Source organism: Bubalus kerabau, chromosome 11, assembly GCF_029407905.1.
Source record: "Bubalus kerabau isolate K-KA32 ecotype Philippines breed swamp buffalo chromosome 11, PCC_UOA_SB_1v2, whole genome shotgun sequence".
Lineage (NCBI taxonomy): Eukaryota > Metazoa > Chordata > Mammalia > Artiodactyla > Bovidae > Bubalus > Bubalus kerabau.
This window is the reverse complement of record NC_073634.1, coordinates 13,976,789-13,990,070: the sequence shown is the minus strand read 5'-3', so window position 1 is coordinate 13,990,070 and position 13,282 is coordinate 13,976,789. Positions and strand designations below refer to the sequence as shown.

The following is a 13,282-nucleotide window of genomic DNA, read 5'->3' as shown; positions in this document are numbered from 1 at the left end:
CAAAAGTCCATCGGTGTAGGTTGCCTTTCATTTTGTTGACTGTTTTGCTGTACAGAAAATTTGGGGTTTGATGTAGTCCTGTAGTACTGACTTCTGCTTTTGTAGCTTGTGCTGTTGGTGTTACATCCAAAAAACCACTGGCAGGACCTATGTCAAGGAGATTTGCCCTGTGTTTTTTACTAGGAGCTTATGTTTTCAGGTCTTATGTTTAAATCTTTAACCCATTTCAAGTTAATTTGTTAGTATTAAAATAGGAGTCCAATTTCATTTTTTTGGCATGTGATTATCTAGTTTTTTCCAGCACCTTCTATTGAGGAGACTGGTTTTCCTCTACTGAGTATTCTTGGCTCCCTTGTAAAATACAGGCTGAATGCGTATGTGTGGGTTTATTTACGGGTCTCTGTTCTGTCCCACTGATCTGTGTGGCTGTTTTTGTGCCAGTACCATACTGTTTTGATTATTGTAGCTTTGTGTTATAGATTGGAAGCAGGAAGTGTGATACTTCCAGTTTTGTTCTTTCTCAGAATTGCTTGGGCAATTCAGGGTCTTTTGTGACTCCATACAGATTTTAGAATTGTTTTTCCCCTTTCTATGAAAAATGGCATTGGAATTTTGGTAGGGATTGCATTGAATGTATATTGATGGCTTTGAGGAATATGGATGTTTAAACAATATTTTTCTGGTTCATGAACACATTTCATGTGTCTTCCCATTTGTTTGTGTCTTCCTCAATTTCCTTCATCAAAGTCTTTTAGTTTTCAGTGAACAGATCTTTTACCTCCTTGGTTAAATTGATTTCTAGGTATTTATTGATTTGTTACTATTGTGAATGGGATTTTCTTCAGTTCTTTTCAGATATTTTGTAGTTAGTGTACAACTGATTTTTCTATGTTGATTTTGTATCCTGTGACTTTACTGAATTTATTGGTTATTTCTAACTTTTTTTTTTTATGAAGTCTCTAGGATTTTCTGTTAGATGTTAGATCATATCATGTGCAAAGAAAGACAGCTTACTTCTTCCTTAGTGATTGGATGCCTTTTATTTCCTTTTCTTGCCTGATCTTTCTGGTTAGGACTTCCAGTGCTGTGTTGAGTTAAAAGTGCTAGCAGTGGGCACTCTTACCTTGTTCCTGATACTAGAGGGAAGGCTTCATCCTTTCACCATCGAGTTTGATGTTAGCTGAGAGTTTGTCATCAGTTCAGTTCAGTTCAGTCGCTCAGTCGTGTCCAACTCTTTGCGACCCCATGAATCACAGCACGCCAGGCCTCCCTGTCCATCACCAACTCCTGGAGTTCACTCAGACTCATGTCCATCGAGTCAGTGATGCCATCCAGCCATCTCATCCTCTGTCGTCCCCTTCTCCTCCTGCCCCCAGTCCCTCCCAGCGTCAGAATCTTTTCCAGTGAGTCAACTCTTCGCATGAGGTGGCCAAAGTACTGGAGTTTCAGCTTTAGCATCATTCGCTCCAAAGAAATCCCAGGGCTGATCTCCTTCAGAATGGACTGGTTGGATCTTCTTGCAGTCCAAGGGACTCTCAAGAGTCTTCTCCAACACCACAGTTCAAAAGAATCAATTCTTTGGCACTCAGCCTTCTTCACAGTCCAACTCTCACATCCATACATGACCACAGGAAAAACCATAGCCTTGACTAGACGGACCTTTGTTGGCAAAGTAATGTCTCTGCTTTTGAATATGCTATCTAGGTTGGTCATAACTTTCCTTCCAAGGAGTAAGCGTCTTTTAATTTCATGGCTGCAGTCACCATCTGCAGTGATTTTGGAGCCCAGAAAAATAAAGTCTGACACTGTTTCCACTGTTTCCCCATCTATTTCCCATGAAGTGATGGGGCCGGATGCCATGATCTTCGTTTTCTGAATGTTGAGCTTTAAGCCAACTTTTTCACTCTCCTCTTTCACTTTCATCAAGAGGCTTTTGAGTTCCTCTTCACTTTCTGCCATAAGGGTGGTGTCATCTGCATATCTGAGGTTATTGATATTTCTTCCGGCAATCTTGATTCCAGCTTGTGTTTCTTCCAGTCCAGCATTTCTCATGATGTACTTTGCATAAAAGTTAAATAAGCAGGGTGATAATATACAGCCTTGACGTACTCCTTTTCCTATTTGGAACCAGTCTGTTGTTCCATGTCCACTTCTAACTGTTGCTTCCTGACCTGCATACAGATTTCTCAAGAGGCAGGTCAGGTGGTCTGGTATTCCCATCTCTTTCAGAATTGTCCACAGTTTACTGTGATCCACACAGTCAAAGGCTTTGGCATAGTCAATAAAGCAGAAATAGATGTTTTTCTGGAAGGGGTTGGTCCTCCCCAGAGTTTGTTATACATGACCTTTACTATGTTGAGGGATGTTTCTTCTATACCCAATTTGTTGAGAGTTTTTATCAAGAAAGATGTATCTTGTCAAATGCTTTTTCTGCATCTACTGAAATAATCTTACTATTTTTATCTTTTATTCTATTAAAGTGGCATGTTTATTGACTTTTATATGTTGAACTATCCTTACGCCTCAGGGATAAATCCCAGTTTATCTTGGTGTATAATTCTAATGTGCTGTTTAATTCAGTTTGCAAATATTTTGTTGAGAAGTTTTATGTCTGTATTCATCAGATATTGGTTTGTAGTTTTCTATATCTTCACCTAGCTTCGGGTCATCAGGGTAATGCTGGCCTTGTAAAATGAGTTTGCAAATGGTCCTCTCTCTTCAATTTTTGGACAAGTTTGAGAAGGATTGGTATTATTTCTTTTTGAAACATTTGGTAGAATTCACCACTTTAAACCATCTATTGGGAAGATTTGATTACTGATTTTATTTCCTTACTCCACTGGTCTGTTTATATTTTCTATTTCTTCAAGAATCAGTCTTGGTAAATTGTATGTATCTTGTGGATAGTGGAAACTATCCATTTCTGCTAGGTTATCCAGTTTGTTGGCATATAACTGTTCATAATAATCTCTTAGGATCCTGTGTCATGTCTTCTCTTTCATTTCTGATTGAGTCCTTCTTCCTTATTCTAGCTAAAGGTTTGTCATTTTTGTCTATCATCAAAATTTAGGTTCTTAATCTTGATCTTTTTTATTTTTCTGGTCTCTGATCCTTTTTTTTTTTCCTTTGATTTTACTTATTTCTACTTTGATCTTTCTTATTTCCTTTCTTTGTGTGCTTTGGGCTACTCCGTTCTTTTTCTAATTCCTTGAGGTGTGAGATTATTTGAGGCCTTTCTTTTTTCTTAATGAAGGCATTTATCATTATAAATGTCCTTAGAACTGCTTTTGTCTCATAGGTTTTGATATGTTTTGTTCCACAGTTTCGTTTCAAGATATTTTTTGCTTTCTGTTTGATTTTTTTTAAGACATACTAGGATGACACTACTAGAAGGAAGTGGCAGCCCACTCCAGTGTTCTCGCCTGGAGACCCCAGGGACGGCGGAGCCTGGTGGGCTGCCGTCTATGGGGTCGCACAGAGTCGGACACGACTGATGCGACTTAGCAGCAGCAGCAGCAGGATGACACTGCTTCTTGCCCTGCTGAGTGAATAAAGCTAAAGATTATAGGCATTAACTCACATGTGTCTACATCTATAGTCATTTTGTCTTGATTGTAATGTGTGTATGTACTTATGTGTGTGTTTGTTTTTTTTTTTTAAATCACCGGTCAATGTTGATACCTCCAACTAGTCCAGAACCATGGGGTTGATTCGGGCTTTTTTCTTTTATTTATAAACTTCTTTCTCCAATGGTGATAAACATGGCTCATTATCTTCAGTATGTTTACCTCAGTATATGTAGTTTCAGAATTCTTATCCCATACCCAGGTGAGAAACAAATTCTCCAACTATGTACAGGTTTTTTATGTATAGTATTCAGTCCAGACATTGTTGCTGTTTCCCGCATTAGTTATTTTCTTCCCTATATGCTTTAGCATGATGATATGATTCATTTATAATACTGTAAGATTCATTTCTTACATCCTGTATTCCATCTTGCCCCAATAACTTGGTTAATTTTTTTTAATTTACATACTATCACATTCACTTTTTGTGGTTAAAAGGTTAGTTCTATCAGTTTTGATTAATCCACATCACAGTTCCATACGAAGCATTTCTCTCAGTCCAAGTTTTGCCTTTCCAGAGTGTCACGTAAATGAAATCATAAAATATAGAATAGCCTTTCAGGTTTGGCATGTTTTACAAAGTGTATTTGAGATTTGTCCATCTTGTTTTGTGAATCAATAGTTTTTTACTTTTTAATTACTTTTTAATTTTTTACAAGCATAAAGCAGTAAAAAGTTATTAAAAAAAAAAAAACAACACCACAGTTTATTTATGTACATTGACTCCTTGAAGGATATTTGGGTTGTTTCCAGTTTTCGCTGATTATAGTTAGAGCTGCTAAAAAAATTAGAATATATTTATATATGTATGTGTATATATAGTTAGAGCTGCTGAGTCATGTGGTATGTGTGTGTATTTAACTGTACAAGAACTGTTTAGAACTAAACTATGCTAAGCTGTTTTTCCAGAGTGGCTGTATCTTTGTATTCCCACTAGCAATGTACAAATGTTTCAGTTACTCTCCATCCTCACCAACTTGTGGTACTGTCCATATTTATTAACCATTATAATAGATGCTTTCCTTTATATGTTTCACCCTGAGCTCCCCTTTTCAGGTCCTCAGAACAGAAAGCAGGAGCTTAACTTAGCCCTTTCTTCTGTGTGTTTTTTGTGTGCTTCCTGTGACTGTGTCAGTGCCAAGTGGTTCAGTACAGAGAAAAAAAAATCACAGATTTGCCTTACGCTCTTGAGACCGCACCTCCTGTAGTGGAAGAGGAGGGTTTCCCTCTGTTAGAATTTTCAGCTCCCGTCACTGCTGGGATTGCTGCCACCATGTAGTCACTTGAGTGCTTGAGATTACTAGAAAGAGAGAAAAGAAAAGGGGATCTTCACATTATTTCCAGTTCCACTTCTCATGTCCGAATAGAAGGCTTCTTCTGGAGGTCTTTCTGTCTGTACCAATGTCCACTTCTAAGTGTCAGACTAGAGTTCAGGTCATTAGATACCAAAGGGAACTTCTCTGTTTTACTGGTACTTCAGATGTACCAGTAAATCAAATTGCCAGCTCCTACTATTTCTCAAAAGTCTTCTAATAACTGCTCCATGTAGTCCATCTCAGTTTTGTAGCTTCACTTAGTAGAAGAGACAGAATGATTGATTATACAAAACTGGAACTGACTATCATTTTCTGTTCTCAGTAACAGCATATGCAAATTCCATTGCTAACACTTGGTATTTCCAGTTATTTTTTATTTTGGCCATTCTAAATGTGGATGTGAAATGATATGTTATTGTGGTTTTAATTTGTTTTTCCCTGATGACACATGATGTTGAGTATTGTTTCTGTGCTTGGCCATTTTTATCTTTATGAAGTATCTGTTCACTCTTATACGTTGGATTGTGTCGTGATTTTAAGAATATTTAACATATTCAAGATAACAGATCCTCTGTATTGCAAATATTTTCTCACAGAATGAGGTTTGATTTTCATTTTCTTACTGGTGGCTTCATGAGGACAAAGTTTTAATTTTTATGAAATCAAGTTTGTTAATTTTTCTTTTTCTATACTGTGTAAGTTGAAAGTGAAAGTGAAGTTGCTTAGTCATGTCTGACTCTTTGCGACCGCATGGACTGTAGCCTACTAGACTTCTCTGTCCATGGGGTTTTCCAGGCAAGAATACTGGAGTGGGGTGCCATTTCCCTCTCCGACATACAGTGTTACGAACCTCCATTATAGTTCTTCAGGCATTCTGTCTTATCAGATCTAATCCCTTGAATCTATTTGTCACTTCCACTATGGGAAGGAAAGGGAAGGGATCCCTGTACATAAGAGATTTGATTTAGATTATACATGAATGGCCTAATGGTTTTCCCTACTTCTGTTTAAGTCTGAATTTTGCAAAAGGAGCTCATGATCTGAGCCACAGTCATCTCCTGGTCTTGGATTTGTCACTTTTGAAATTTCTTTCTCTCAGGCATTAGTTATTTAGTTTCCTGGCTTATGTAGGTTCAAAACCTGGCAAATGTCTTGTGGAAGAGGCCTAACGTTTGTCACAAGCCCCTTTATCTAGTGGGATTTCTGTTTCATTAGTTCTATGACTGTGCAGGGAATTTCACTCAGCTTTCTTGACTCAGTCCCCCATCAGCCTGACTTTGTTTTCTGCTAGATTTCACTCCATTGTGCCATAGTATATTTTTAAAAATTAAAAAGCCAACATTTATGTATTACTACTAACTATATATTACTATTACTACTAACTAAAATTCAATTTGTTAAAAAAAAAATGCCGTATCTTCAAGGTGCAATAAAGTTAAGTGCAATAGAATGAGGTGTACCTGTATGTCATAACTGGAAGTGGAAATCCTATTCAGACCACCTTTAATTTCTCTCTGTGATATATCAATAGTTTTCTGTTTAGTGTTCTTATATCTTTTTTATACTTAGGTATTTGATATTTTGATGATAATGTATATTGCATATCTTTTGGTTTTTAATTGTATAACTTTTCAGATACCAAAGAATATAGGGGAATTCTTAAGTTTGTTCTCTTATCTGGTAACTCTTCTGAAAACTTAACATATTCTACAAGTTATCAATAGATTGTTTTAGATTTTCTGTATCCCTGATTGTATCAAATATGAAAAGTGACAGTATTATTTCTTCCTTTCCTATCCTTATATGTCTGATTTCTTTTTCCTGCTAATGCCATTTAAGACTTTTACTAACATACTGAATAGAGAAGGTAAGAGTTGGCATCCTTATTTTGTTTCTAATGCTACAGTGGACATTCTTCACATTTCACTATAAATAGGATCGTGGCGCTAAAGTTTTTTGTAGTTTCCCTTTGCTACAAGTTTTTAATCATACGTAATTATTGAATTTCATCAAATGTTTTATCTGACTATATTGATATGATCATGCAAATTTTCTCCTTTTGATGTGGTGAATCATATTGGTTGATATTTGAATGTTAACTTACCTTGCACTTCTGGAGTAAACCAGCTTGGTAGGAATTCATTCACACACACACAGACATTCACTCACTGTGCATTTGGTTGTCTAACATTTTAGGATTCTTGCTTCTGTATACATAAGGGAGATGGGCCTACTTTCTTTTCTCATAATTGTTCTTTTAATTAGTGACTAGTAGACAAAGGATAGAGATTTAAAAGCTCTTCTGGTTTTGTGATATAGCCATTACATCAATATGATACAATACAGCATTACTCCTTTTTTGCGGGGCGGGGCTGTGCTGGGTCTTTGTTTCTGTGTGGGGCCTTTCTCTCATTCGGTGCTTGGGCTTGTCGTTGTAGTGGCTTCTTTTGCAGGCTCACTAGTTGTGGCTTGAGGGCTCTAGAGTACAGGCTCAATAGTTGTGGCATAGGCCCAGTCACCCTACTCTTTGTGGAATCCTCCCAGTTCAAGGATTGAACACATGTCCCCTGAAGTGGCAGGAGGATTCTTAACCACTGGCCCACCAGGGAAATCCAGTATTACTCCATTTTTAAAAAATAAATATTTTTTATTTTCAAGTAATTTAAAATCTGTAGAAAAGATACAAACATAATACAGTTAACTCCTCTCCAAGTTTTTCCTACTGTTAGTTAACCTCTTTACCATAGTATATTTTTAAAAATTAAAAAAGCCAACATTTATATATTACTAGTAACTAAACTTCAGACGCTTTTTAGATTTCACTAGTGTTCCATTGGTGACCTTTTCCTGTTCCTAACATACTGGACCCAATCCAGTATATCTGATTGTATTTAGTTAGTCGTCATGTCTCCTTAGTCTTCTCTGCTCTATGACAGATCCTCATTCCTTCCGTGTTTTTCATGATTTTGACAGTCTTGAGGAATATTGGTCTGACATTTTGTAGAGTTCTTCTCAATCTGAATTTGGCTGATGTTTTTCTCATGATTAGACTGTAGTTCTGGGATTTGGCAAGAACACCATAGGTGAATTCTCACCACATCATAACAGAGAATATGTAATGTCCACATTGTATCACTGGTGATGTGAACCATCGTCACTTGGATAACATGGTGTTTGCCAGGTTTCTCCACTGTGAAGTTACTTTTTCTCCCGTTTTTGCTCTCTTCTTTGGAACTCAGTGAACTCAGGACTGGACTTAAGGAGAAGATTTAACTTCACCTCCTTGGGGAGGAGGTTAATGGCAAGAGGGGCTTACCTACATATGGGGTTTTTCTATTAGCATGATTTGTCTTATCCCTCCTATTGTTTACTTGTTTATACAGTCATTTATTTACTCCATTATGTCTTAATGTGTATTCTTTATAATCTTTATACATAATTGCAACCTTAAAAACCTCTAGTTCCCCCACTGACATATAAATTTTTTCAGAAAGATTTTATTTCTTGTTTGTTTTTATATACTCTATGTGTTTAGCATACTCCTTTCCCTAGTGGCTCAGACGGTAAAGCGTCTGTCTGCAATGCAGGAGACCTGGGTTTGATCCCTGGGTTGGGAAGATCCCCTGGAGAAGGAAATGGCAGCCCACTCCAGTATTCTTCCCTGGAAAATCCCATGGATCATGGAGCCTGGTAGGCTACCATCCATGGGGTCACAGAGTCAGACACGACTGAGCAACTTCACTTTCACTTCCCAGTAATTTTATTTTTGAATGGATATATTTTCACTTCAACTGAAAAGGACCTTGTCCTTAGTAAATAGCATTGTGAATTGAAAATAAAAGTTGGTTTTAAAATAAATTTGATCACAGTGTAATAAGTATCTAAAAAAGCAAAGGGTACTGCAGAAATAACTTAACCATTGGAGTCTGATGTGTCTCCACAAAATATTGAAGCGATGTTTGGAAAGAAATAACGATTTGTGATAAGCCAAGGATATGACCTGTTGTGCCCTTTCTCTTTTTTTTCAGATCACCAGAGGAGATTAAGTCCCCGTTTTCTCCCTTCTCTGGAAAATTGTCATCTGATGCAGTCACTCAGATAACAACAGAAAGTCCAGGTAAAGCCACGTTTTCATCTGAAATTTTTGTTAATGCTGAAGATCGTGGACATGAAATTCCAGAGCTCAATACACAGAAGTCAGGCAATGTTCCTGTCAAGTTCGCTTCATCATCTTCAGTTCAACAGATTACTGTTCCTCATGGTACAGATGGTAAGAGAATATGATTGCATTCTAGGTCATATTATCAACTTTCATGTGTAAAGAAATTTCTTGATTGAGTCTTTCTAGTTAGAAAACCTGATTTTCATTTTAATCATTAGGCTGTACATGATTATATCGTTTGTTTTTCATAGCCATGAGGAGGATATAGTTTATTATGTTTTTATTTCTATTCCATTGGAGTTAACAACCTATGTGAAACGCATACTACTTGTGGTTGACATATTTTCATCTCATAATACTTGTCATAAGGTGCAAGTAGTTCCTGAAAGCTGAAAAACTGCAGAGGTTCAATTTAAGAGAGGCAGGCGAATGATTTGGCTTTTTTTTTTTTTTTTTAGCTATCATTTCGTATAATATATTAAACAGATTTTGTAAACACAATACCAGTCTATTTCTTGCTCATGAAATATTGACCAGGGACCCAGGTTGGCTATGACCCTGCTGTCTTTAAAACATGGAACCATGAATTCACCATCATAGTCAACTGGAAGGGATGGAAAACATGGAGGTGCACATGTGGGAGGCTCTTATGGGCTGGGCCTAGAAGTGGCCCATATCACTTTCCACTGACGAGGGTTAGTTTAAGTGTGCTTTCCAGGATGAAGAAGAAATGAGATTTGGTGAACATCTAGCAATCTCTACCATAGGGTCTACATTTAGGGTGTTTGTATGCTATCTTGACAGTGATATTTTGATAGTACTTATACTGTGTAACATTCAAAATTTTAGCAAGCTATTTTCTTTTTCAAACAAGTAACTGGAAAATTAAGTTCCCATTCTTCCTCTAAATAAAAGTGGAAGCTTTAAATTACTAATTTTAAAGTATCCAGTAACTTGTACAAATCTATTCAAAATAAATTTTAAGTTTCCCTACTTGTGCAAAAAGTGTATGTGTCTGTAGATAAAGATGGGATATGCTTTAAATATATAAAGAAAATTGCTTTGTTCTGAATTTAAATTGCACTAAATTTAATTTGAATAAATACATTTATATGTTGAGATAGTTATATTTCTCATACATTTTTATTGTAATATAAAAATATACCCCAAAAATGTGTAGTCTAGTAAATCTTTAACATGTCAGTTACCTGTTGCCACCATTATACCATGTAAGAACCTCGAAAATCTCAGAGCTTTATAGCAAACATTTGCTTTTCTCACTCATGGGCTTACTAGTCAGTTGAAGTTTGGCATCAGGATGCAAAAATGCTTTGGGTCTGTTCTACATGCCTTGTTCTGAAAGCCAGGGTACTCTTGGCTGTGTTCTCTTGTTGGTGGCAGAAGCACAGGAGAGGATATCCAACTATGAAAGTGTATTTTATACCTCTTCTGACATCAAATGGATCAGTCTATATAGAGGCCACAGTTTATATAGTTTTACATACAGGTACTTGGGAGAAAAGACTGCTTTAAAAGGTAAATATTGTTTGGTTTACCAATAAAACATTAACTCTGTGGATTTAAAAGTAAAATTTTCAAAAATATTTTAAAGTATACAGAATAATAAGTTAAATTTATGATTGAGTGTCCACTGCTCTGAATTAAATTAAGGGTAATATGCTGTATGTCTACATTTAATTCCATTTTCAAGTTTTTTGAAGAAGTAAATTTTATGGTTGAACTTTCTTTACCATTCTCCAGTCCTTTTTTTCTCTTCCAGGAGCAATTATTATTTGCTGTATAGTGGCTTCTTCCCCCATAGATAGGCAGTTCACACTTTAAGACTTTTGCGTCCATACATATAAACTTGTTGACAATTCAAAAACTCACTTCTCTCTCTTAGAATTCTCCATCTTCACATGATAGCCATTCTTGCTCTAGGTCCACTGTAATTCTGCCCAAATGTTATTGTCCATTTTCTGCTAACTTTGAACTAAATTTACATACACTGACAGAAGAAGAAAACTAATAAATCAATATTCCTACAGTGATGACTACAGCATGTCCAAATAGAAGTGAAGGCTATAGCCTATTTTTTCTGTTATTTAAGTTCTTCCATCCTCTGAACATCTCTTTGTTCCCCTTGAATTCAGCCAGGTTCTCATTAGCTGGGTATTTGCTTGTTGCAGTGGTACAAGTATTCTTAAGTAGGCTAAGACTTCACTAGCCCTGCACATAAAAGTTTAAAATAATTTTTGTTAATTTCTATGACCAAGCTTGGTAAAGTGATCCGCTTGTTATTAGCCAGACTCCTATTGACTGTCTTTTTTTTAAGGTAACCTTATTTCTCCTTGATAGTTAAGGTCAGTCATAGTTTAGTCAACATTGTGACCCCCTATTGCCTGCTAATGTCACTATTTCAGTGACATAAAGAATGTAAAATGACTAGATGGCTCCTGTCTCTTGATAGAATTGCCCCTCCCTTATTTCTAAGATCTTCCATCTAACAAAGCACAGTCACAGAGATGGAAAGGAAAAGATTTTAAAGGCTTCTACCTTTTTTCCTGAATATATGCATTCTGTCTGTGGGATAGAAGTATCAGAACCATATATGGCTCTGAGCATGTGCCAGATTCTGTAAGCTAGCATTCCAGCCTCAGAAAGTGATACCCACCAGCTTGTGCCACAACGGTTTTCAGTGAATTGTTCACTCACTTTTTTTTTTTTTGAGTTTACCATAGTTGTGGGTGATCAGACTTGTGATGAAAAGAGTGAATTCCTTTAGGCATCAGCGTTTTGTCTCATTTCCTTCACTCTGAAGTCAGTTTCTTGGTTGGAAGCAGGGTACTAGTAATATGGATTTCATATCAAATCATCAGAATGATGGAGTGGTAATTCCAAGTAATATAAAAGTTATTGTTGTGTCCAGAGTCAGGGAATTCTCATTCCTGGGGCTATCAGACTCTGTCTCGAGTATCACTTCTTGGCCTTTTGGCTAAGATCAAGTGATTTTTATAAACTAGACATGTGTAACTAGGAGTCCATCTAGAGGTGATGACAGGATACAAGGGAAAATCATGATCTGTAAGGATAAACTGAAGAAGCTGGTCTCTTTGATCAAAGGTGATAGCTGTGTACAAAATTCTGTTCAGATATGTGATACAACCCCATAATATATTCAGACATAACCTGAACAAGAATTTTATACGACCTTTGTGTAGGGATGGGGCTTCCCTGATAGTTCAATTGGTAAACAATCCACCTGCAATGCAGGAGACCCCGGTTCAATTCCTGGGTCGGGAATATCTGCTGGAGAAGGGATAGGCTACCCACTCCAGTATTCTTGTGCTTCCCTTGTGGCTCAGTTGGTAAAGAATCTGCCTGCGATGCTGGGGACCTGGGTTTGATCCCTGGGTTGGGAAGATCCCCTGGAGAAGGGAAAGGCTACCCACTCCAGGATTCTGGCCTGGAGAATTCCATGGATTCTATCTCATGGACTATTCTGTATAGTCCATGGAGTCGTGAAGAGTCGGACACGACTGAGCGACTTTCACTTTCACGTTCACTTTCACTGTGTAGGGATAGAAAAGAAAGGACCAGTAGACTAAAAGAAGGGATGAAATATTTCTAAATAGTAAAACTGAATATTGTAAAAATGTCATTTATTCCCAAATGAATTTGTACTCTTAACATAATTCTACTCAAATTCTAGCAAAATTGTTGTTTTGTACTTGTTTAATTGATCTTAAATTTTATCATGGAGAATAACAAAGAAAATTCTGAAAAAGAAGAGTAACGAAGAGGATAAATTTTAGCAGTAGCTAATGGAGTGTTTTAATGGGATGCCTAGAAGTTGCACACATTATTCTCACACTTGACTTATGGGCCCAGACGTAGTCATATGTCCATACATGGCTACAGGGGACATTGGGAAATGTAATGTACAGATGGACAGTATGTACCCAGCCTAATATTAAGATCTTGTTACAGAGGGGACTTCCCAGGTGTTGCAGTGGTAAAGAATCTGCCTACAATGCAGGCGATGGTGGTGGGGAGTGGGGGGTGTGGTTTCAGTCCCTGGATCAGGAAGATCCTGGGGGAAGGAAGTGGCAACCCACTCCAGTATGCTTGCCTGGACAATCCCACGGACATAGGAGCTTGATGGGCTACAGTCAATG

The 13,282-nt window shown here is 37.1% G+C and overlaps 1 protein-coding gene across 6 annotated transcripts in view; it reads left to right on the top strand.

Moving 5' to 3' along the window:
- The window catches only part of ALMS1 (ALMS1 centrosome and basal body associated protein), a 189,094-nt gene that overhangs the window by 108,922 nt on the left and 66,890 nt on the right, over positions 1-13,282 (top strand). For all 6 annotated transcript variants that reach the window (XM_055539647.1, XM_055539646.1, XM_055539645.1 and 3 more), the window contains one exon: positions 8,971-9,212. In XM_055539647.1, coding sequence (XP_055395622.1) covers positions 8,971-9,212 — 242 coding nt within the window. The remainder of the gene's footprint in view (positions 1-8,970; positions 9,213-13,282) is intronic.